Source organism: Anoplopoma fimbria, chromosome 12 (genome assembly GCF_027596085.1).
Source record: "Anoplopoma fimbria isolate UVic2021 breed Golden Eagle Sablefish chromosome 12, Afim_UVic_2022, whole genome shotgun sequence".
Classification (NCBI taxonomy): domain Eukaryota; kingdom Metazoa; phylum Chordata; class Actinopteri; order Perciformes; family Anoplopomatidae; genus Anoplopoma; species Anoplopoma fimbria.
This window is the reverse complement of record NC_072460.1, coordinates 26,442,489-26,467,993: the sequence shown is the minus strand read 5'-3', so window position 1 is coordinate 26,467,993 and position 25,505 is coordinate 26,442,489. Positions and strand designations below refer to the sequence as shown.

General features: G+C 38.7%; 2 protein-coding genes across 2 annotated transcripts; both read left to right on the top strand.

Moving 5' to 3' along the window:
- The first annotated feature begins 22 nt into the window (after window positions 1-22).
- ccdc135 (coiled-coil domain containing 135) lies at window positions 23-9,516 on the top strand. Its single transcript, XM_054609880.1, has 17 exons — window positions 23-147; window positions 1,011-1,179; window positions 1,842-1,967; window positions 2,317-2,511; window positions 2,591-2,729; window positions 3,772-3,998; window positions 4,068-4,208; window positions 4,913-4,979; window positions 5,219-5,347; window positions 5,999-6,127; window positions 6,657-6,871; window positions 7,094-7,309; window positions 7,486-7,596; window positions 7,721-7,831; window positions 8,365-8,559; window positions 9,175-9,314; window positions 9,432-9,516. Exons 1-17 carry the CDS (start codon window positions 23-25, stop codon window positions 9,514-9,516), a joined length of 2,520 nt encoding a protein of 839 aa, XP_054465855.1.
- Window positions 9,517-13,392: 3,876 nt separating this feature from the next.
- LOC129099650 (PHD finger protein 20-like) lies at window positions 13,393-24,643 on the top strand. Its single transcript, XM_054608969.1, has 17 exons — window positions 13,393-13,478; window positions 13,986-14,157; window positions 14,992-15,076; window positions 15,205-15,278; window positions 15,385-15,619; window positions 15,966-16,049; window positions 16,425-16,481; window positions 16,829-17,006; window positions 17,102-17,208; window positions 18,077-18,178; window positions 18,373-18,459; window positions 18,546-18,688; window positions 18,845-18,952; window positions 19,771-19,961; window positions 20,048-20,264; window positions 21,311-21,557; window positions 22,341-24,643. Exons 1-17 carry the CDS (start codon window positions 13,393-13,395, stop codon window positions 22,475-22,477), a joined length of 2,310 nt encoding a protein of 769 aa, XP_054464944.1. The 3' UTR covers window positions 22,478-24,643.
- Window positions 24,644-25,505: the final 862 nt, after the last annotated feature.

Sequence of the window (25,505 nt, the reverse complement as noted above, 5' to 3'; positions counted from 1 at the left end):
TGTTGTCATACTTCTATACAAGATGGAGACTGTGCGGGAGTCAGACGGAGAGGAGCAAGTCAGAGGTGGAAAGAGATTAATGGAGGATGACCGAGAGGCGAGGAAGCTGGAGGAACCCCTCCATGTTTCAGCTCCTCAAGAGCTTCTGTGAGTGATCAGGACTCATAGAGAAACACACACACACACACACACACACACACACACACACACACACACACACACACACACACACACACACACACACACACACACACACACATTTTAAATCAAACTACCTCTAAAGAGTCTGTTGTGATTGTAAAGTGAATATTTGGGCTCTGAGAGAATGTGATCTGCATCTTTTCACAACGTTCTGACCTTTTATAAACCAAAACAATTAATAAAGAAAATAAAAGGCGGATTAATCGACAATAAAAATAACCCTTAAATACTTTGCTTTGGAATAATAGTACAAACTCGTCCACTCAAGACTTTCTTTTCATTCATTTTCCCCATTAGATAATAGTTTAGTCCATATATTCAAGATAATGATTGATTCAATCATTTCAATGATACAAGGAGAGAAACAGGCATTACTGCTTGAAAAAATATTTAAATTAATAACTGATCATTGCATTTTAATTGATTAATCAACAAAGGGTCTGTTTAGAAAATATGAGAACACAATTAAGTCACTTTTGGACACATCATATTCATCCAAAAACAGAAAAACAAAAACAAAGTAAATTGAAGTTAAGATCGGGTATATTGACCTTTGAGAAAATGGTTTGTAATTTGACATTAACATTTTAGTAATTGTTCCAGAACAGGTTTTCCTAAAGTTTGACACCTTCTTACTTACAGATATTTTAAATACACATTATTAGAAATGTAAGGTAGAAACCTTATTTGCAATAAGAAATGTAAATGTCATTACGATTATGTTTCTTTTTATGACATCAAGGTGTGTGATGATGTGTATAAAACCTTATAACTGTATTTATTTACTCTCTTTACCTGCCGTCTTACAGGCTGAAGTTGGACCATGCAGACGAGCTGTGTCCTGAGTCCTACAGGGTCAACTCCCCCGACGAGGTCCGACTGTTGGAAATCACAGACAACTTCCAGCATCAGTATTCACACCTGTACCCCGACCGCAAACCGCTGCTGCTCTGTCCAATCAACGAATGTGGAGTTAAGGTAACACCAGACAATCCAACGTGTTTCTGAATCATCTTCCTTTTCTTTTGAGAAACATTTACAGAAACCCTGAGAAACACAAGAAGAAGAACAAATTATCCATTCTCTAAGTCTGATTTTTATTTATTTTTTATCTCACATATTTAAGACTTAAGATCAGGTGAAGAAACTTACTTTTTTCTGTGATTTGTTTTTTTCTTCTGTGTGTTTGTTGTTGTAATACTCATTTGGGCCACAAGGGGCGAAAGTGCACCACTATACCATGTTTTAAATAGAACTAAAAGCATTCATGTTTTCTTTCCTTCGTACATACAGTCTGTGTTTGCAAGTTATGTGAATCAAAACTTACAACTTTTGGCTTATTTTTTTTATTACAAAATCAACAACAACAGCTCAATAACAATCCTAAAATGAGAAAAATATAATGTAACCTGTTTTACATATAAAAAAAATAGGAATTATGAAAGATTATCCTGGACAAACCTGTTTTCACCTGTTTTTAATTCATTGATATTACTTAGAAAATGGATCAACAGCTTTTATTCTTTCTCCCTTGCCTCTCAGGGCTTCAGTAGAAAATGTCCCTTTGTCCTCCGATCAGAACTGTCCATATACTTTATGTTCCTCTGTCTAAATCCTGTTTGTATTTCTCTAATATTCAGAAGTTTGTGTCCACCACTCTTCGGCCCACATCGACGGTCTACCCCGTGTTTTTCACCTGGCAGGGCTGTGCCTCCTTCGTGGCTGACTTCCTGTCTCTGGAGCCTTTGGATCCGCCGGGGAACCTGGTGAGAAAAACATTAAACACTAATGCAGAGATAAAAAAACATGGATCCACTTAGTTCAGTAGCTGTTAGAGTGACATTTAAACTCAGTTGCACACTTTTTTGCAAAAACACACGTCTTTAAAAACTCTTCCAGAATTTGTTTTCTGTTTCTGTTCGATGAAGAAAAACTCTCTGGAAGAAAATATGTTTGTACAGGGGAGACTTGGAACACACACATATATACAGAAGGTAAAGGTGTGTGTGTGTGTGTGTGTGTGTGTGTGTGTGTGTGTGTGTGTGTGTGTGTGTGTGTGTGTGTGTGTGTGTGTGTGTGTGTGTGTGTGTGTGTATGTGTTTTATGGGGTCCCAGCCCCTGTTCCTGTTCTCCTCCAGCTCGGTGCTTCAGACTCAGAGGGCCAACTGTCTGGACTTTGCCACGTTGTTGTGCAGTCTGCTGCTGGGCTCCGACTACGACGCCTACTGTGTCAGCGGTTACGCCGTCAGAGAGATGTGTCTGCTCGACCCCAGCCTGCTGCACTGCCCCCTGCTGGACACAGAGGTGGAGGTAATCACTGTACATATGAAGGGTCGTAGAACAGCTCGTTCACATTCACAATGTGTTCTCTTTGTGTTTGTATGTGCAGAGTGACATCTCAGAGCAGCAGCTTCAGGAGAACAAATACTTAGTGAAACCTCTGAGGGAGCTGAAGAGTCGATTTTTGACGCAGCAGGAGAAGAAGAAGAAGCAGGATGAAGAGGCCGCGTTGCTTCAGAAGCAAAACCCAACGGAGGTACAACCTCCACACTTTGATGAGCCTTCTCTCAAAGTCCGTGAGGGTTTAGTTCTGTCCCACCGTCACATCGTCAGTGTTTGAGGACTCTCTCACAGACATTTTGAGCCCTTTGTGAACACTTTCTGTAAATCCAAATTTCAGCAGACTTTGCATTAGGGGATTACCCACAATTCATAGCAATGTGACGTTACCAGTGGAGGCCGAAGACGTAAAAAAAAAGGGAAACAAAGAGGATGTCACACGGGTGTTCAGGCTGATTTACACTAAAACATTAAGGATTCAAGATGAAACATAAAAACACGTGAAACACATTTATTCATCAAACATTTAACATTTCATTTTAATATTGGAACTGTTTTGACAAAATTGTGAAAAAAAATAATTTGACAAATTATGGAGTAAAAAATATACAATAAAAACCCACTCTTGAAAATAAAATTGTATAAAGTTGTCATGGTAACGTGATATGTTGCAGCAAAGTGCGGTTCCATTCATATTTACACCATTTCAATCCCTTACAGTCTCTCACACTCAATCATTTACCAGGTGACATCAGTTAAATCCCTGAGGGTTCAGGGTTTGAGGTCTTAGGGGGGACAAAGGGACTGGACCTGTGTAGAACCAACACAGCTCTAGTTTATCTCTAGTTTATCTCTAGTTTATCTGTAGAAACAGAACAATAAAGTACTCCAATATGTAGAAATCGAAAAATACAAGTTGGAAGCTAAAAATGAGCATGATATTTTAACTTTAAAGAAAACACAGAAGGATATAAAAGAAGCAAAAACATGAACAACTCTTTCCAAATCATCATCTTGTGTGTTTCTCAGCTGATCATAAATCATTCTGCTTCAGTAATATTGTCCCTTTAATAAAAGCTCTGTTCTCATCCAGAGACACAACAATGAAACTGAACATTAACGTCTGATTTTCTGACAAATCCTCACAACTTACATGAAGAAGTTTCCTTAAATATGCATAAAGTTTGATACATAACCCCCTCCGTCTCTGACCTTTGACCTCTTCCTTTGTCAAACGGGAGATCGAGCAGCGACCCGCCGACCCCCTGCGAGGGCTGCGGGTCCACTGCTGGGTTCTGGTGCTGTCGGGGAGTCGGAGCGTCCAGGAGAACTTCTTCATCGACCCTCTGAGCGGGAACAGCTACGCCACCAACGACGAACGCTTCCTGGGCGTGGAGAGCGCCTGGAACAACCGCAACTACTACGTCAACATGCAGGACTGCAGGAACGGCTGTGCTGTGAGTCCACCACCATCCAGACACCGTTAATGACGATATACTATATTTAATATATATGTGTGTGTGTAGGATATGGAGTACGACCTGGAGGACCTGAATACCTGGGAGCCGGTCCTGTACGGAGCAACCAGCAAAAAGCAGCTGATTCTTGATGTCTTGAAGAAAAAGGAGAGTAAGATGATGAGCACAATCAAGAATGATAATGAGGAGGTGTGTATGTACATGTTAACATATGTGTATATATGTGTGTTCATACCTTTATCTTGTGTAATATTTAGACTGAAACATTTTTCATGCACTGATCAATTTAGAGATTTTGTTCTATTTCTCTTTTATAAATTGTCTTCTTTCAGTCTAGTGGAAAGAAAACATTAATTTTACTACTTTTTGTGTCTGTAGATTTCTCCTAAATTCATCAAAAGTTACCATTAGATAATGCCTCATTTTCATATTCAAACACAACATCTCAGAAAACTTGTAATACATAATATAATCATCTTAATGTCAGTAATGAACTGGTGAAGTTTCATGTTGATATCTATTAGTTATTTTTTTTACCCTATTCACCTGTAGAGTCTTCAACATGTATGTAATTTAACTAAACATATCTTTAAAGGACGTTTTCTCTAAATGAGTTTTTTCTCAGACTCTGATCCATAAATCTCCACTTCAGTAGCTCTTACATACACCAAACTTTACAGCTTCATTCCTCTCTATATTCTGAAGGTTTCTACAGAGGGGTTTGTTCAGATATCATTCACAGCCTGATTTATACAACATTTAGTACTAAAAACATGGAGGAAAATGAGAACTGGATTAATAATTAAAAAACATACATTTAAATTGTAAGAGAGGAAATAATGCCTGAATCATGATTTTACCATTATAAACTGTTTGTTTTGAAGGAGGAGGAGGAGGAGGAGCCCCATGTTTTTGAGATGCCACGATCCTGGGCCAGTTACGTCAACATCTCTAAAGAAGGTAGAGTTACTACACAAGAACACTGTTGACCTGATGATACAGTGTAGTCATCACTGCACATTCTTTACCTGTTTGTCTGTAAGGTCAAGTTAGTGTTTACATCTCATTACATCTATTAAAGCTACAAGACAGAAAACTTAAACACCTGAATAAAAAGTTACATAATTAGATCCGTGCTGGTATCCAAACCCCTGTCTTCTCAAAAACCAAACATGTGTTGCCTCTCTTCTCCTCTTCAGACCTGGAGACCCGCTGGCCGGGCGGGCAGAAGGTGACCCACTACAGCAAAGCAAAGCTGGAGGAGTTTGCACCGTATCTGAAGTCAGACGGTCTGGTTCAGAGACTGACCACGTACAAAGACCTGGACTGTGAGTGGAACTCGTGGGCCTCACTAGGGACATTTCTGGCTTTTTAAATTTTTTTTATGATCTATCATCTTGGTTGTGTTAATGTATATGACATATATTTTATATTTATTCTGACAGTTAAAACCTCAGCTCCTATAATAAACTGTGGAGACAAAATACTGACATTTAAGGACAAAAATGTCCCATTGAAAGCAGAAGACAACCTCCCGTTCTGCAGCATGAAGACAATTTTTCTTAAGTCTTAAAGCTGCATTCTCTCTCCTGTCCACCAGGGGGCGACTCCTCTGGTTGTATAGAAGTCTATGAGAAAATGACTCTACTTCTCTCTTGATTTATTCCCTCAGTAAACATTGTAAACATGAGTTTATGGTCTCAATCTCTAGTTTCAAGTCTTCTTCAATACAGCATGATGTTCATTTAGTAAATGATGCTCCATTTAGAGTCAAACAGACCATAAAGCAGGGGATGCTTTCACTTCCGTTCACTGGTTGTTAAAGGCAAAGATGGCGATGGCTTTAATCCAAGATGGCCACTGAACTTGTAGTTGTGTGTGTGTGTGTGTGTGTGTGTGTGTGTGTGTGTGTGTGTGTGTGTGTGTGTGTGTGTGTGTGTGTGTGTGTGTGTGTGTGTGTGTGTGTGTGTGTGTTGAAGGCTCTGAGGAGGTCTTGGTGAAGGAGTGGTATCAAAACAGGGACGACTACCTGGAGCAGAGGGAGGTCAACATGGACAACAACATCACAACGGAGCACTTCAAACATGGAAAACCTTTTCACCTTCTACGTAAGTAATAATTCGAGTAACAATATTAATAATAATAATAATGATAATATTTTGAGTAAATCTGCTTTCTGCTGACGTACAGTTTTCAGCTCATAGTTGTTTATGTTGGATACATTCTTGTTCATGTTCTTTCTTCCTCTTGTTAATTCTTCATCCATCCTCCTTATATGAAAAAGCAGTTGCTGTGTCCCAATTCTATACTACATACTAATAATCTGTTCATTTAATCACAGATCTTAACGACAAAAAGTATTCTTACAAGAAATCTTTTGGAAATCTTTTGCTCTCTCTTTGGGATACGGTGTATAAAAAAGTTTCCTGATACTTTTTCGAGAAATTTCCGAGATTATGGGAAAAAAATTGAATATTCTCTGCGATTGTAAAGTCATAGATTTACGGAATTATTATTCTTTTTTTGTTTTGTAGAGGAACCACGTTGCTCAACATGAACACTCAAAGTCTTAAAAGGGAAATGTGGAGGAACACAATGAACAGAAGTCAGGGGTCTTTTGTAAAGTCTTCTCCTCAGTTCACAGGTTCTCGTCCTTGAAGGCCGGGCGTGAGATGCAGTTCAGCAGCGCTCACGTTGAAGATCTGGTGAGGAGGGTGGTGTCACCGGGGGAAATCACGGAGACGTTCGAGGGCCGGAACGACTTCCTCTTCTACCGCCACGCCGTCTTCGATAGACACGTCCAGTTTTCACAACCAGATTTGAAAAAGAAAACCGATGCTCGAATTCCGCAGGTAAAAAATATGTAAACGAGAAGAGAAACAAATTAACACTGGAGACGTTTTAACATAATTTATTAAATTATATCAGGAGATCAGGTAAGATTAGTAGCTTTTACACCTTAAACCATTCACTTCTTTCATACTAGTTTCTAATACAAACTGATCACCTAGTATACATCCATATATATATATATATATATATATATATTATATATAAAATGTGTGCTCAAACAGAAAATGGTGGAGCGTTTCCACAGGAACAGATCCAAACCAGCCAACGTGGACGTGGCGGAGCGAGTGTTCCTATTGGCTGAAAGACGCATCGAGGTGACCTATCATTTAGAAGATCACAGATTCATCACCTCGAAGAGGAGCTTCATGAAACCGCTGGAGTCCACGGAAAAAAAGAAGGCCGAGGAGTTCTCAGCTGACATGGTCTGCAGCTTCCAGGTACAGACAACAAAACACACAATACAAATACACAGAAGATTTCCTGGCCTTTCAAAAATAAAAGTCGTGAGCTGTTTCTGAAATCATTCACACCAATAACAACACATTTGTGTGTATGTGTGTGTGTGTGTTGTGTGTGTGTTGTGTGGTGTGTGTGTTTGTGTGGGGGGGTTCAGGTGGATCCATCTGAGAAACCTATTGAGACCCTGACCCTGAGTAAGATGCTGGTGGACCTGATCAGGGATGAGGAGAAGGTGGTTCAACAAATCAAGGAGTCTAAGAAAGAGGTAACCGTGTCCTCAGTGTCACCTGGAGGAACACATCCCATAATGTTCATAGATTCTGAATCTGGGAAAGTTCCATGATACGAGCACATTACTCTCAAGTTAAGAACTCCTCATGTGTGAGCAGGTGAGCAGCATCTTGGTCTGCAGAAAGCAGGAGGAGAAAGACGTTCGGCTTCACTTCTCTCCGTGGACGACAACCGGAGCTGCCACGGCTCGCAGCCAGAGACAGGAAATGGTGAAACACACACAAACCAACACACTGGAGCTTTAGATGCAGCTTGTTTGTGTCAGATTCACAATTTGGTAGCTGTTAGCCAGTTGTTGTTTTTCTGAGGCATCAGACAGCCAGGTGCATGCTGGGTAGTGGAGTAGTCCCTAGCTGGGTTAGCGTAGCTTTCATCTCCTCCCTCTCCTCCCTGGGGCAGTTAGATAGTTAGTCTGCTGCACTTAATCCCAACTCTTCCTTTTCAGATGTTGTTTAATGTATTCTGTCATATGCCGTTAGTGATAACCCCCCAAAAAAAAGACAAAACATTTTTGCGAAATTCATGGGAGCTACCGTCCGCATCATGAACATGCATCACCGTTGCCATCTCTCATGGCTTATCAGCTATTTAACCTCATTTTACTTATTTACAATATCTACAGTATTAACCTACCAACTAAATAATTCCTATTTATAAAATACTTGTAAACAATTGCAACATTGTTATATTCAGTTTAAAGAGACTTTCCACACTTGTGTCGACCATTTCTCTGCCGTCGTAGGAGCGCCAGGCTGTGGAGGAGCAAAGATGGCTGCAGGAGAGGAAGAAGGACATCCTGGCTCCTTTCCTGATCCGGCTGGACGACGAAGAGACTCTGAGCGCCAAAGACGCCAAGCTGCTCTACCAGGACTGTTTGTCAGAGTGCAAACAGAGACTGGTGGAGCAGGCCAACCTCATTCAGAAACGCTATGAAAAGGTTCAGCACAAGTTTACTTATGATTTAAATTTACATACACTTTGTGTCTAAAGGGGATTACACATCTGAGGAGATAAATATGAAAACACGGTGTACCCCAAGGCTCCATTCTGGGGCCACTTTGGTTTAGCATCAACATGCTTCCAATGGCTCAGATTATTTAAAAACAACAAAGTAAAAATAACTCTTCACATGACATGAAACATAAATAAACATATCAGCAGAGGACTATGGTCCAATACAGACACTGAGTAAATACATTGAACAATTGTATGTGCCAACTGAGGTAGTCGTTTTTGAGCCAAGGAGGAACGATTAAAAGTCAGAAAACCAGGTGTAGTCATGGACTCAGACCTGAATACACATATAGATAATTACAAAACCAGCCTACTATCACTTTAAGGATTTATAAAGGAGTTGGAGGAGTTCTCCATGAATTTATCATCAGTAGACTTCACAACTGTAACTGTGTAAATACTGGAGTTTATAGACATTTCTTCCTCTGAAGACGTGCTTTGTATTGTGGAGTGTTTCTTGTATTGAAAGTACAAACATGGGCTCCTCAAAGATGTAGTTTCTGTTTCATCACATGTTCACAAACTATTCTGTGTGTAGGAGACACAAGAGCTGCAGAGGAAACAGCTGTGGTATCAGAAGAACCAGCACAACATGAAGGAGCTGCAGGAGGACGAGTACCAGAACTACTGCTCTGAGAAAACACTACGAATACATGTCGCCAAGAAACGCCTCAGCATGTACTTACACACACACACAGATCATCAGTATTTTCCAGTCAACAAAATAATATTGGCCTATATAAATATATATATATATACATGTGTGTGTTGATTATTCATGTGTGTTTGTTTCAGGCACATGGAAGCAGCTCCTCGGGAGTACCAGAATCTTGAGCAGAAGCTGAAACACGACCCTCGTCTGGCTCCTCACCTGCTCTGATGATCTGCCTTCTTTTTAAATACTATATGGAGTGAATGAATTATGTTCATGTACATACTTACCTAAAGAACATGATTCAAAAATACTTCATCTCACTTTGTTTCTGTTTCCTGTGTTGTGCGTCTTTATTATACAGTCCATCTGAAGCTGCACATTGCTCCTAACGCAACATGTTTACAAATCACCTACAAAATGTCACTTGCAGAGACATGTACTGAAAAGAGACTCAAAATGACCATAAGGGAAATAAAGAGAACAAAGATATGCAAAAATATTGACAAAATGGTGCAAAAAAAGGTACCTTCAAAAGCAACAGCTGGATTTGAACAACAAAATATGGCACAGTGTCTTTAAAATAAATTGAACAAAAAGAAACTTAAAATAAGACATTACTTTGAGAAAGTATCTCATTATTTTTACGTACTTAATCATTATTTTGACATACTAAGTTATCATTGTGAGATGCTAAATCATTATTTCGCTATACTAATTAATTTCTTTGCAATATTTTGAGATACTTAATCATTATTTTGATAAAAGTCTCTTTATTACTTAGTGTGTTTTGACATTACTAGACTTCCATACTTAGTAAACCAAGTCATTATTTGGGGTCACTAAATAATTAATTTGAGATTCTAAATCATTATTTTGGGATTCTAACTCATTATTTTGAGATTCTAAATGATTATTTTGATAAATATCTCTATATTACTTAGTGTGTTTTGTCATTACTGGACTTCCATACTTAGTAAACTAACTCATTATTTCGGGTCACTAAATGATTATTTTGAGATACTAACTCATTATTTTGATAAACTAAGTCATTATTTTGAAATTCTTAATCATTATTTTGAGATACTAAGTCATTATCTTGAGATTCTAACTCATTATTTTGAGATACTAAATCATTATTTTGAGATTCTAACTCACTATTTTGATAAAAGTCTCTTTATTACTTGTGTGTTTTGTCATTACTGGACTTCCATACTTAGTAAACTAAGTCATTATTTTTATATACTAAGTCATTATTTTGAGATTCTAAATCATTATTTTGAGATTTTAACTCATTATTTTGAGATTCTAAATCATTATTTTGAGATTTTAACTCATTATTTTTAGATTCTTAATCATTATTTTAATAAAAGTCTCTTTATTACTTAGTGTGTTTTACATTACTGGACTTCCATACTTAGTAAACTAACTCATTATTTCGGGTCACTAAATGATTATTTTGAGATACTAAGTCATTATTTTGATAAACTAAGTCATTATTTTGATAAACTAAGTCATTATTTTGAGATACTAAGTCATTATTTTGAGATTCTTAATCATTATTTTGAGATACTAACTCATTATTTTGAGATTCTAAATCATTATTTTAATAAATATCTCTTTATTACTTAGTGTTTTGTTATTACTTGTTTAGTCACTACTGGTGTTTTGTTATTAGTGTGTTTAGTCATTACTGGTGTTTTGTTATTAGTATGTTTAGTGACTACTGGTGTTTTATTATTAGTATGTTTAGTCATTACTGGTGTTTTGTTATTAGTGTGTTTAGTCACTACTGGTGTTTTATTATTACTTGTATGTTTAGTCACTACTGGTGTTTTATTATTAGTATGTTTAGTCACTACTGGTGTGTTTTGTTATTACTTGTATGTTTAGTCACTACTGGTGTTTTATTATTACTTGTATGTTTAGTCACTACTGGTGTTTTATTATTAGTATGTTTAGTCACTACTGGTGTTTTGTTATTAGTGTGTTTAGTCACTACTGGTGTTTTATTATTACTTGTATGTTTAGTCACTACTGGTGTGTTTTGTTATTACTTGTTGTTTAGTCACTACTGGTGTTTTATTATTACTAGTATGTTTAGTCACTACTGGTGTTTTGTTATTACTTTGTTTAGTCACTACTGGTGTTTTATTTTAGTCACTACTGGTGTTTTATTATTACTAGTATGTTTAGTCACTACTGGTGTTTTATTTTTATTACTAGTATGTTTAGTCACTACTGGTGTTTTATTATTACTAGTATGTTTAGTCACTACTGGTGTTTTATTATTACTAGTATGTTTAGTCACTACTGGTGTTTTATTATTACTTGTATGTTTAGTCACTACTGGTGTTTTATTATTACTTATGTTTAGTCACTACTGTGTTTTATTATTACTTGTTTAGTCACTACTGGTGTTTTGTTATTAGTATGTTTAGTCACTACTGGTGTTTTATTATTAGTATGTTTAGTCACTACTGGTGTGTTTTATTATTACTTGTATGTTTAGTCATTACTGGTGTTTTGTTATTACTTGTTTAGTCACTACTGGTGTTTTGTTATTACTTGTTGTTTAGTCACTACTGGTGTTTTATTATTACTTAATGTTTAGTCATTACTGTGTTTTATTATTACTAGTATGTTTAGTCACTACTGGACTTCCATATCTAGTTACACAACCCCCCCTCACAGCTGACAGGGGTCGTTCCGCGCATGCGCTCTGCGGGCATCGCAGCATGAAGAGGAGACCGAGCAGCAGCAGCGCGAGAGGTAAACACGTTTAAACACGTTAACGGCTAACGGCCACTAACGGCCGAGGCGCGAGGCCGCAGCCGTTAGGAGCCGTTAGTGTCTGCGCGGCGTCACGTGGGCAGACCGCGCTGCTAGCTGCTAGCCCGCCGCGGCTAGCTGTTAGCTGCTAGCTGTTAGCCGTTAGCTCCGTTAGCTCCGTTAGCTCCCCCCTCAGTCAATGGAGCAGCGACGCTCCGCGGGCCGCGTCACGTGGTCTGCGGCCGCGTCAGAGAGCGGCCGCAGACCACGTGACGTTTAAACCGTTTAGTCTCGCGCCCTGTGACGTCTGCGCGCTGCTCTGTGCAGCTAACAGATAGCATTAGCATTAGCCTCTGTCAGAGAGCTGGAGAGGAGGGGGCGGGGCCTGTGTGACTGACAGCCGGGCCGACCAATGACAGCTCTGTGTCGGCGGCCTGTCAGCCAATCAGCTTCTCTCTAGCAGGATCAGAGTCTACATGTAAAAACAACAAACACGTTAAATCAATATGTTAATATGTTACTATGTTAATATGTTACTATGTTACTGTATCGGTCTCACGGAGCTGCAGTGTGTAGTTTGGGTCATAAACATTAGATTCGTGGTGTTTAATGAAGAGCGAGACGAGGCTAAAAGTTTGGCTGCAACCGTTACGTCGTTACGTCATACGTCATCACGCACAGACGACGTCGCCTCCGAACTCAACTTCACCATCGTTTACGTTTTATAAATAAACGTTTTTTATATATATAACGTTAAAAAACGTTCCTCTAAAGGGCAAAGCCGTAAGAAGATGTTCCCTGATGTTTTACTGATAAATATAAATATATATATTTATATATATATATATATATTTATATATATATTTATATTTATATAAATATATATATATAATATATATATTTTTATATATATATTATATATATATATGTGTATATTTATATATATATTTTTATATGTATATATGATGTGTGTGTATATATATATATATATATATATATATATATATATATGTATATATATATATATATATATATATATATGTATATATATGTGTATATGTATATATATGTATATATATGATATATATGTATGTGTATATATGTGTGTGTACATATATATATATACAATATGTACCTCTGAGGTACAGTAAAAAGTATAATATTTACCTCTGAGATGTTGTGATTTCTCCACTAGCCGTAGAATAAACTCTACAGTGTATTAAATATATGTTAGAAAGTTACCTGAAGATTTAACTGCAGTAAATTCAAAATATTTAATTATAAACAGTACATTTACTGTAGTACTTTTCTCTCTCTCTCTCTCTCTCTCTGATGAAGATGAAGACTCCTCCAGACAGGTCAGGAATCACCTTTGAGGTCGGAGCTCAGCTAGAGGCCCGAGACCGCCACAAGAACTGGTGAGACACACACACACACACACACACACACACACACACACACACACACACACACACAAAGTGCATATTTTGAATTTTAATTATATATTGCCTTTGTACAAACCCTGTAAAGAAACAAGTCCAATATTAAATGCATCATAAAATAAGATGATCCTTTATTAGTCCCTCAGCGGGGAAATTTACAGGATTCCAGCAGCAGAGATGATAGTGCAAACAAAAAAAAAATATATATATATATATAAATAAGTAATACAACAGGAAATAATATTAAATAAGTTTAAAAAAAAGGTAAAAAAATCCACAATAACTACAAATATTATATATACAAAGAAACAAATATTTACTCACATGTAGAATTTTGAGACCTCCAGTTTCTAAAGCATCTAAAAACTAATTGACTTTCTTTGTAAAAATAAATATCTTTAAGTTGTTTGAATATAATTTAAAACCTTTGTGTTTGAATCTGCTCACTTTATCTTCATCTTCTTTTTTTTTTCATCCCGTCAGGTACCCGGCCACGATCGAGAAGATCGACTACGACAAAGAGCGGATCCATGTTCACTACCGCCAGTGGAGCCGTCGACACAACGAATGGTTTCATTGGACGTCGCCGTACATCCGTCCGCTGGAGAGAGTCAGCCTGAGGAGGCAGGGCCTGAGCCCTCCGTGTTCACAGCCGGTACGACACGCGTGTCCTGGTTACATTTATATAGTTATGATCTTCATCATCAGTCTAACAGAAAAATGTGAATTCATTCAAGGTGTTTTTTTTGCTCCTGTCACATTTTTCTCTCTGTGTTCTTGATTTTCACTTCAAAATAAAAGTCCTGTTCCTCTATGGAAACAGAACAATCATGACTAGAAGTAGAGAGAACTCAAACATGTCTTTAGTGCAGAATAACACAGTTACAATGACATAAATCATAAAAAAAGAAACATTTCTTTCATCATTTATTTGACAAAAATTGGCAAATACTAGAATCTATATATTAAACATGTTTCCAAGTCTACAAGTTTTTCCAATGTTGAAAAAAAATGAGGCTCTACGTGCTATATATATTGAACTATTTACATTTTTACAATCTCTACTAACTGAAGTTTCAAAGAATTGTTGTCACATGACTGTTGGTCTCAGATGAATCAATCATGACTTCATAGTTTCACTGAGGAGCTCAGAATTTAATGTTTTTTACAGAATCTGGTTAAAGGAAACGGTTTATTTTAAATGAGACATGTAGAATAAAATGTTTTGGATGAAAATTCACAATTTTAAGCTTTGTTTCAGTGGCTTTTTCTGATGGAAGCTTTCTCATTCATGATGTGTTCAAGGACCGTTGGAAAGATGAAAATCTGATGATAAAGACAGTTTTTACATCTTCTGGTTTTGATAAAAGGTTTTAGTTTTGTCGATTTGTTTAATGTAAACACGCTTTTCCATCCCGCAGTGCCAGTCTTAATGCTCTTCTTCTCTTTTCTTTGTTTGTCCTCATGTGTCTTCATGTCTTTGTCTCAGATGTTTGTCTCGGGAGCGAAGGTTCTGGCCTGTTGGACCGACTGTCGTTTCTACCCGGCCAAAATCCTCCGAGTCAACAAAGACGGTGAGGCTCGACTTTTACACCTGATGTCACGTTACTGTGCTTTAGAGCGGAAATGACCAGTTGATTAATTGAAAAAATGGTGTGTTTGTGTGTGTGTGTGTGTGTGTGTGTGTGTGTGTGTGTCTCAGAGTCCTACACAGTGCGTTTCTATGACGGCGTGGTTCTGACTGTGAAGCCCACGAAGGTGAAACCATTCCAGGAAGTAAGAAACACTCCCATTGGTCCTCATCTGATTGACGTCACCAATCACCATCCTTTGATCTCAACTGTTTGTTTGTTTGTTTGTTTGTTTGTTTGTTGTGACACAGAAGTCCAGATCTGAGAAGAGTGCAGTGGGAAGCGAGGGATGGGAGGAAGGAGAGAGCGAGGAGGAGGAGGAGGATGAGGGAGAGGAGGAGGAGGAAGAGGAGGAGATTAAGGAGGAGGAAACGGAGGAGAAGGTGACATCAGGGGAGATGGAAGGAGCTGAGGAAGGAGAGGAGGAGAGGAAGAGGAGGGCAGAACCTTCATCCTCTCATCCACCAGCAAAGAAGAAGACAGACAGTAAGTCACATGATCTGTTGACAAACATCAGTCCTTCATGAGTGTTGAAGTGATGCATTGTGGGAGAGGTAAGTCCCCTTAATACAACGTCTTATTAGAGACATTTAGGTTAAACAAAATAATTAAAAACAGAGAAAAAAAACTCAGAATTCAGAGATTAAAGTTGTGAATTTATGAAAAGAGGCTCCTGAGTAAGAGGAAAAATTAACAAACTTGAATAAACCCAGTTCACAGCAATCGCTCATCAAAGCGTTTCATTATATCTCTGGTGCTGATCCGATCAGTGACTCAAAACTGTGATTTTTATTACCAGTTATTTAACTCTAATGAATCGCTCCTCTACCAGGTAGAAGCAGCGGAGCTCACAATCAGCCAATCACAGCTGACTGCGCCCAGCCAGCTCCTGCTGACTCCGCCCACATGGACAAGGGTAAACTTCATAAATACTCTATTGGCCCATATATTAAAAAAAAAGTTTTTATTAATTATTATTTAATTAATTATAATTTTATTTAATATTATGTGATTTATCTTTTTTTTTATATATTTAAATATTTTCTATATATATATATATATATATATATATATAATTTGTATTATTTTAGTTTTTTCTCCACTTCATTAAAGAAAGTGGATAAGAAGAAAAATAGAAATCAGACTGTAAACAATCTCTATTTTTTAAGAACCATTTATATATCAACATAATGACATTAACGACTGATCCTGAAACGTAAGATGGCTCAACGTTTGAGTATTTTCTAAGGAAAAAACAAGTCCTTTCTCTCTTTTGTTCTGTCGTTGTCAGACCTGTTGGAGCGTCAGGCTCACCTTCCCACCACACACAGATTCAGCAGAGAGCCTCGTAAGTGAACTCGCACACTTACTATTCTGTGAAATCATACATTCAGTTTTATATATAAACATGGGATTTCTCAGATATTAAACGTTATCTGTTGGATATAATTCTAAAAAGTGTCAATTTAAATTAACCGTCTGATCAAAGAATATAAAAACACAATTATGAATCTTACTGGTATTCGTCAGTTTTCAATACACACTTTGACTCTACAGACACATTTTGGTTTGGTTCATTCCATAACCTCGATAAAAGCTTATAATGTAGAATAAAAAACATTAGTTAAAGCCTTAATGACAGTAAATAACTTTAAACACAATAAGTAAATAAACAACACTGGTCTCCTCTGGTAGTCTACAGGGTGATAAAGAACCAGCCTCCTCCCATCCTCTCCATCGAGTTGGACCACAACCCCTTCAAGTGCCCCGGCGTCGGCTGCACCAAGTCCTTCAGGAAGGCCAGTCTGCTGCACTACCACATGAAGTACTACCACTCCGAGCAGCTGCTGGACGAGGAGCTGGAGGCGCCGAGGTGAGTCCGGGGGTTCGAATCCCAGAACGGCAGCTTCACAGTAAAAAGTTAGCAGGATGAAATGTTGTGTTTAACTCTGACTGGTGTCGTTGTAGGAGGAACAGGTCGTCCTCTAAAGGGAGCGACTTCCTGTCAGACTGCAAGAGTGAGGACCAGAACACCTATCACCATGACGACAGAGAGCACGGCGCCATGGACACGGGTAGGACGAGAACGCAGGAGACAAACTCACAAACATTTTCACTGTTTGATTTAACTGATGTCTGTTTTACCCTCTGAACCCCAAAAACCGTATATGACAACCAGAAGCTGGAAAAAAAGTCATTATTACCAGATATCCATATTTCCGACGGTCCTTGAACACATCATGTGTAACCAACGCTTCCGTCAGAAAAACGCAACCAAACTAAACTTAAAATTGGGATTATTTCTTATATTTATTCAACATGTCTCATTTAAAACTTGGCCACAAATAAACCGTCTCCTTTAACTAGATTCTGTAAAAAAAAAAAAATATTCTGAGCTCCTCAGTGAAACTATGAAGACATGATTCATGATTCAACAGTCACGTGACAACAAATCAGTGAGAGTCAGAGATTGTTAAATTGTAAATGGTTCAATATATATAACATGTGGAGCCTCTATTTCTATTTCTGACATTGGTAACACTTTTGAACACTTGGAATCATGTTGTATATATAGATTCCATTGTTTGCCATTTTCTGTAAAATGAATTCTCAAAGAAATTCAACGTGCAAAAGTTTTCTTTATTTATGTCATTATTACTTTGTTATTCTGCACTAAAGACATGTTTGAGTTCTCTCTACTTCTAGTCATGATTGTTCTGTTTCCATAGAGGAGCAGGACTTTTATTTTGAAGTGAAAATCAAGAAATCGGAGAGAAAAATGTCACAGAAGCAAAAAAAAAAACACCCTGAAACTGTTTGGGGGTTCAGAGGGTTAAAGAAAGGTCAAACAGGTCGAGGTTTAAATGTGTTTAATCTGTAAAATAAATAAGTTTTTTTAGGACGAGTTCAGTTGTTTTCTTTTCTTCTCCGTCTGTTTTGCAGATGTGAAAACAGGAGACCAGGACAGAAAGGAGAGGAAGAACTTCCTGAGAGTCAAACTGAAGAAGAAGAAAAAGAAGAAGAAGAAGAAGAGAAGTCAGCCAGGTGAGAGTCGACCCCCCCTCTTAACCGTCGTCAATGACAACAGGGGGATCTCACTGCTGATAGGCTCTCCCGAACTTATTTGCATCCATTTGCATTTTTGCATTCGCTCTATGCAACAGTTGGCTTTACTTCATGAACACACACACACTTTGTGTATAAACTTGTGTGTTTTGTGTTTTCTTTCTTCTCGTCAGGACTCGGCAGCAGCGACGACGAGAACTCCGACCGACCTCCGATCACGCTGAAGCTGTCGTCTGAACACGAACACGCGTACACACAACGTGAGAACTCGTTTCATGTGAAGAGTTCAGCTTTTCTGATCTTGATTGTAAAGTAAACCAGAGGCTTCTGTCTCCGTCTCCCTCAGCCGACGACGGCAGCGACTGGTCGACGCTCACGGCGGAGAGCGGGGAGGACACGCCCTCCTGGCCCGTCGCTATGGATACGGAGGATTGTGAGGTGGTGAGGTGTGTGTGCGAAGTGGACGAGGAGAACGACTTCATGATCCAGGTGAGAGACACACACACACACACACACACACACACACACAGGAGCTTCTTTAAAACACTTCCACGCTCAGATGCTCGTTGAGGTCTCTGTGAATCTGTAACACCGATCACTTTGATTGATCAGTGATTAATCCTCTGTGTCTGTGTTTGTCTGCAGTGTGAGTCGTGTCTGTGCTGGCAGCATGGAACCTGTATGGGTCTCTACGAAGACAACGTCCCACACAACTACACCTGCTACTACTGCAGACACACTGCAGGTGAGGACGTCTGATGTTTATTTCACATAACAGAACTCCCTCTGAACCCAAAACCCTCTGGTGGGACGGAAAAGCATGTTTTCTTTAAATGATCAGCAAAACTACACCGTTCATCACAGCCAGAAGCTGTAAGAACTGTGATTGTCGTAAGATTTTCATCTTTCTGACAGTCCTTAAAACATAATGTGATTAGAAATTGCCATTTTAAAATTGTAATATTTCATCAAAAACATTTTATTTCAGGTCTCATTTTAAATTCCCCCTAAAATAAACCGTTAATTTAACCAGATTCTGTAAAAAACATAAAATTCTGAGCTATTCGGTGCAACTAGGAAGCCATGATTGATTTGCCAGATACAAACAGTCCAAAAACCAAAACCTGCGATAACAAAGAGGATGAAGTTGTGCTCATTTTAGCAGTTAGCCTCACTGACTAAAGTAGAAATTGATTTCCAGGACTATTAATCTCTCACAGTAGCTTTACTGCTCCATTTGTCATATATAATATATATATATATATATATATATATATATATATATATATATCTCTCTCTCAAAGTCACGCAACAACACAAACGAACTAAACGACTGAAGCAGCAGAAGACCAGCAACTCTGTTCTGTGGTTAAATGACTGTTTTTGTGAATGGAGTCTGGTGGCTAAGATGTTATAATAGGTGCATAGTGATAATAGGTGTGTGTGTGTGTGTGTGTGTGTGTGTGTGTGTGTGTGTGTGTGTGTGTGTGTGTGTGTGTGTGTGTGTGTGTGTGTGTGTGTGTGTGTGTGTGTGTGTGTGTGTGTGTGTGTGTGTGTGTGTGTGGTTGGAGGTTGGGCCCCAGCGGTTCCTGTCAGAACCTGATTTGCTGATATCCGGTCACATGTTTGGCCTTTCCTGCGTGAAGGAGAACTACTCGGAGATCAACGCCTCCACGATCTCACACACCAACAGTCTGCTGGCGCACACGCATGGCCTCAATCAGGTCCTCAGCGGGCTGCAGCTGAAGATCAGCCTGTTGCAGTGAGTACCGCTACGTTACGTCACGTGACTCCGTGCTGCTGTCGACGTCCACGGAAGCTTCACATTCTGTCCGTCTGTCCGCACAGCTCTCCGTCACATCCCGACCTGCAGCTGTGGAGGTTGCCGTGGAGACGAGAGGAGGGGTCGAGGTTGGCGTCCAGCCCGAGAGGAGAGACGCCCGTCTGCTACGTCAGCAGCGAGCACTGCTACCAGAAGCCCGGTGCATCATGGGAAAAAGCAGAGGAGAGGGAAAAGGACAGGCAGACGGCTGCAGTGAAGCAGGAGGACGACACGGAGCTCCGGGTAAAAACTCAAAGAATCTTTTAACGCTTTGTTCTCGTCCCTCACTTAGAAACCCCGTTTACACTTTTATGTAAAATGAGTCTAAGCAGCACTCATTAATAAACCTACTAAAAATAATGTGCTGTTATTCATAGTTAATATACAACAAACAATACTTTCACCATCTTTTCTAAACCTAACTAAGTATTTTACTAAGTTTACGGAAGTTTATTTTGAAAGTCTGTATTCATGTAACAAACATAAATTGACAACTGTTGCTGAATTGTTGTAGGAAAAACACACGAAAAAATTAGGAATAACTTTTTGTAAGATATTATACAAACTGTTGTATGAACGTAATTTTTAAGAATCTGGCATTTTTAAGTTGTATCACAGTGTTTTATTATTTTTCTGTATGACTTGGACTTAATATACATTTAGGTTTATGGTGGATTATTGTACATTCAGGAGTACATAGGATATGAAAAGGAAACATTTGAATGTCATTATGTGTTTACTGAAGGCTTTAATTAATACAGGGTTTTCATGACTCCATAAACATAATACTACATATGTATATATATATCATTTTGCAAACTGCAACAAAGTAAAAAACAATGTTTTGAGTGAAATATCTCCAGAAATGCGTTTCATTCCCTGAGGATCAATATGAACTTCATTGATCCTCTGATCTGTTCTGCACATTGATCACATCACTGGATGGACAAAGTGTGACTTGGTGGTTTATGTAAGAGATGAACAGGAAGCATGATGTAAAGAAACCAAAAGCTCGTCTCGGAGACCTTTTAGCATCTGGTGTTCTCGGCACTGATCCGGATCCTGTTGTTGCTATGAGACCACTAAACCCAGTTTGAGGCTCCGGGCTCTTTTCTAGTAAATGTAGAACTATTTTTATCTGTGCGAGTGATCTCAGAACACGTTGTGTTTTCATGTCAAATATCAAAACCTTCTTCTGTTTTTTTTATCAGAAATCTCTCCGTCATACGTTAAAAAATACAATAATCCTGTTTGATTCACGAGTTTCTGACTCTGTTTTTTTTTTACAGGAACTAAAGCCTGAATATGTCGACCAGCAACCGGCTGATGACGCCACGACGGATGCGTACGCTGTGGGGCACACACACATGCTGGGTATAAAGCAAAGAGAGGACCACACGCACACGGACAGCCGCGAACACGCACACACGCGCCCGGCGTCTGAGGCCGAGTGTCAGCTGAACCTGCTGGAGCACGTCGAGTCTCTGCACCACCAGATCAGCGCCAGGATGGACATGATAGAGCGGGAGCTGGACGGTAACACACACACACACACACACACACACACACACACACACACACACACACACACACACACACACACACAGTCAAAAGAAATACACACTGCAGGACTTTTGTTCTCTTTACATTATATCACAAGCAGAGTTTGAATCTGTTGGATTGACGACACCAGACTCCATTTACAAAACCAGTGATTTTACCTCACAAGACATAGGAGTTACATTACATTACATTACATTACAGTCATTTAGCAGACGCTTTTATCCAAAGCGACTTACAGGAAGTGTATTCAACATAGGTATTCAAGAGAACTACTAGTCACCAGAAGTCATAAGTGCATCTCCTTTCTTAAACAAGCATCTCAAAGTATAAACCAGAGCAAATGTATAGTGCAGAGGCAAATTACTACGAAAACAATAATTGCAACAGACTGATACGAATATAATAAGTGCTACAAACTACTACGAATAGGATAAGTGCAGTAAACGAATACGAATACAATAAGTGCTACGAGGAAGGCTCAGGGTAGTACTTCTTGAAGAGGTGTTTCTCGTCTACTGCCACATGGATCTGTTAGTTTGTTGGTCTTATTTTGTGATTTTGGTGTTTTAAAGGGTTTCTTCAGCTTCACCAAATTCACACAACAACACAAACAAACTAACAGACAGAAGCAGCAGTAGAGCAGTAACTCCTGTGACCTGAGAGCTTAAATGACTGTTTTTGTGAAAGCAGTCTGGTGTCTTTAACGCGATCATAGATACCGTCTTTAGTTCCTTTCCTCCGTCTCTCCGTCTTCAGTTTTAGAGTCCTGGTTGGACCACTCCGGCGAGCTGGAGCCTCCGGACCCTTTGTCCCGCCTCCCGCAGCTCAAGCAGCGAATCCGGCGGCTGCTGCGTGACCTCTGCACTGTGAGACACCTGTCTGTCTGGCGCTGACACTTCTCACTCCAAGAAAACTCTTGACCTTTTGACCCCTGCAAGCGTCTGCCAGCCAGACAGACAGACTGGTGGAGAGCGAGTCGTAGAGCGAGTCGACACTCTGTCCGCAGAGAGGAAAGCGGTGGTTTGATTCCCCAGGACGGCGCCCCCCTCAGGTGGAGAAGAGCTGATGTTTTTATATAACGGGACCCAACAGGTTAGATTTCACAAAGGTACCAGAACATTACCTTCATCCACGAGGCCGTGACGGGCTGGGTTATTGATTTGGATTTGTTTTTGACGTTTGTTTTGAAGACTCCAGGTAGAAGATTTCCACAGTGATGCTTTTATAAGTTTCTCAAGAAAAAGAGGTTTTGTAATTGAACTGTGTCCATTTTTAAGAAGTAAAGAAAGACATTTTACGGTCTGGTCACAGAAGAAGAATTCATTCGTGAACCTTTTTGTAAAAAGCTTGATGACCACTAACACGAGTTCAACATCTCTCTGTTTGACTTTTTGTTCATTTCACTCGACACTAGTTCTCTCACTTCCTGTTAACGAGCATCAACTGTCCGTTAGGTTTGCATCGTTTATTTAAGAGACATATTTGTAACATCGACGTCACACCTACAGAGGAGGTTCAATAAAGCTACACAGCGCTGCACGGCTAATTAACCACGTTAGCTTCTCTTCATTTTTGGTATCTTCGGTCTAGCAAAGGTCAGAGAGTCTCAAAGATTTACGATCCGATTCCTTTTGAACTGATAGATTTTGCAGCAGGTTTAATTGCTCGTTACAAAGGGAAAAAAATGAAAAGCTGAAACTCCAACCTGATGTTAAAGGAAAGCTTAGAAACAAAACAACTTCTGAAAGATGCTCAGCGTGTCATGAAAACACATTTTAGGCTTTTGGTGTCATTTTAACAACATAACATAATTATTATTAAAAACCTGATCTCCTGGTTGACCGTGTTTGTTTATACCTCCCACCATAAATAGTTTTTTTTCTATTTAATACTACGTCACAGCTCTTAATGTAGCATATTCACACGTGTTTACATGAAGTCAGTTCAGACTTTATGGCTCAAAATGACACAAAAAAAGCAAGAATGGAGTTATTATTGCCGTTAATCGCTTACAAATAGTTTTGCCTATATATGTATATACACATATATGTATATAACCATTTCAATTCAACAAGTTCTTTATAAAAGACGTTACGGGTTTCATCTTTTAGTTGCTCCTGACTTCACATCTTTATTTCTTTTCTCTTTTGATTTCTCTTTATCAGGTTTTGTTTTAGATGAGTTCTTCTACTTCTTTAGATTTATGTTCATTTGTTTATGCAAAATGTCTCTTTCTGACTGTACAAAGAAAAACAACATTTTAATGAGCATAAACGTTCATTCTCGACCTTCTTGGGAACTTTAAATGTAACAAACTAACTTCAGCTCACAGGTTCATTTTGTGTCGTGGAGTTAATCTAAACACTTGTGATGAACTCTGAAGATGTTTTCATCCCTGTATGTACAAATACATCATTACAGATGAAGAGTGCTGCTTTTGCTCGTATTTCTTATTGAGGCCAGTCAAACTAAGCAGCAACGCTTTCATCTGTTGTGACGCAAAAGTGTAAATATGTCAAAGTAAATGTTTCATACACTTGTAAAGGAAACTAACTGTATAAAGCTGTAGATTTATTTTCATAGACAGATCGGTTATGAATCAGGTTGGTTAACTTTTAGGATCCTGGCAGTGTTTGGTAGAAGAACGCAGAGCTTCTGTTTACTGTTGTACGATTAATGTGCCGTTTGTTGTCCAGTTCAGTTCACTGCAGCTCTAGACGGTGCGTTCAGGCGCTCCTCCACAACTCGGACAAATCACATTTGCCTGGCTCACCTCGTTTCAACCCACAGTGGCGTCGTGTTCATTTAGTATTTCCACCTAAATGACCTGTTCATGTGATTGTGAGCTTTTTTTCCCCCGAGTTGACGAGGACGACCCTGAACGCAACACGAGTTCACGTCAAGTCAAAAGTCGATGTTTTATTTTTATTTAAAGCATGAAGAAAAACTTTGATTAAAATGACGAGGTTCCCGTCTGTGTGGATTCTGTGTCACGCTTCAGAACGCTCTCACTAGCTGCCAACCAAACTCTGTGCAAATGTTTTGAATATTAAAAGATATTACAAAATGTTGTGTTTTACTTTGTGCATATTGTACATTTTCTCTCCCGACATTACATTCTGGTGCCGGATCTGTAATTCTTTTGGAGTTAGGTGCTAAAAATGCAATCAAATCTAGTCTACAATATATCTGAATTACTCTCAAAACACCTCATGTATGTTCGTTTATGTAACACATTTCATCAACGAGGCAATTCAGAGTTCAGATCAAACATTTTGAAAAACCGACACAAAGTGCAACAGAAACACATAATAAAAGGACATTTAAATACAATTAAAACACTGAAGAGCAAAGAGAACAGGAAGTAAAAACAACCTATAAGAGAATAAGACGTGTATGAAACTAGCTTCAGTTCTTGTTTTAGTGGTGAGTTTGTGAGCCATACATTTAGAATATTAAGTCGATAAAGCAGGTTGTCACAGATGATCATGAATATGCATCGTGGAAACATGTAAATTGAAGCAGCTTGACCGTTGTTCTTTTTATTTGCAACATAACTTATATTCAAACATTATGAATTAGATTATACTTAAATCTTCGATGAAAATAGTCCCCAACAAAAGAACACTTCCTCCAGTTTGTTTATTAAAAACTACAGTAAATTAGTGATGAAACTACATATTTGTGTTTTTAGATATTGACGTCTTTAGTGGGAACCAATGGGCCACAGACAGGAAGTAGTTTCAAGTTCATTTATTTATTTGTCATGTGCACAACATTTACAGAAGATGAATGTTTTTTGATGTTTAATGTTTCTGTTCTGAACAGAGTATTGATGTTGTTTTCTACTCGGGTCCAGTCAGACAGATGGTCTCGCTGTTTGTTCACAGGACACTCCCTTATGCCACTGTGTGTGTGTGT

Coding starts and splice junctions, on each gene's coding strand:
- ccdc135 (XM_054609880.1), top strand. CDS start 23: ATGGAGACTGTGCGGGAGTCAGACGGAGAGGAGCAAGTCAGAGGTGGA. Junction 6,128..6,656: donor AAAACCTTTTCACCTTCTAC/GTAAGTAATAAT, acceptor TCTTCTCCTCAG/TTCACAGGTTCTCGTCCTTG. Junction 7,832..8,364: donor GCAGCCAGAGACAGGAAATG/GTGAAACACACA, acceptor CTGCCGTCGTAG/GAGCGCCAGGCTGTGGAGGA.
- LOC129099650 (XM_054608969.1), top strand. CDS start 13,393: ATGAAGATGAAGACTCCTCCAGACAGGTCAGGAATCACCTTTGAGGTC. Junction 13,479..13,985: donor CGAGACCGCCACAAGAACTG/GTGAGACACACA, acceptor TCATCCCGTCAG/GTACCCGGCCACGATCGAGA. Junction 18,953..19,770: donor GACACACTGCAGGTGAGGAC/GTCTGATGTTTA, acceptor GTGTGGTTGGAG/GTTGGGCCCCAGCGGTTCCT.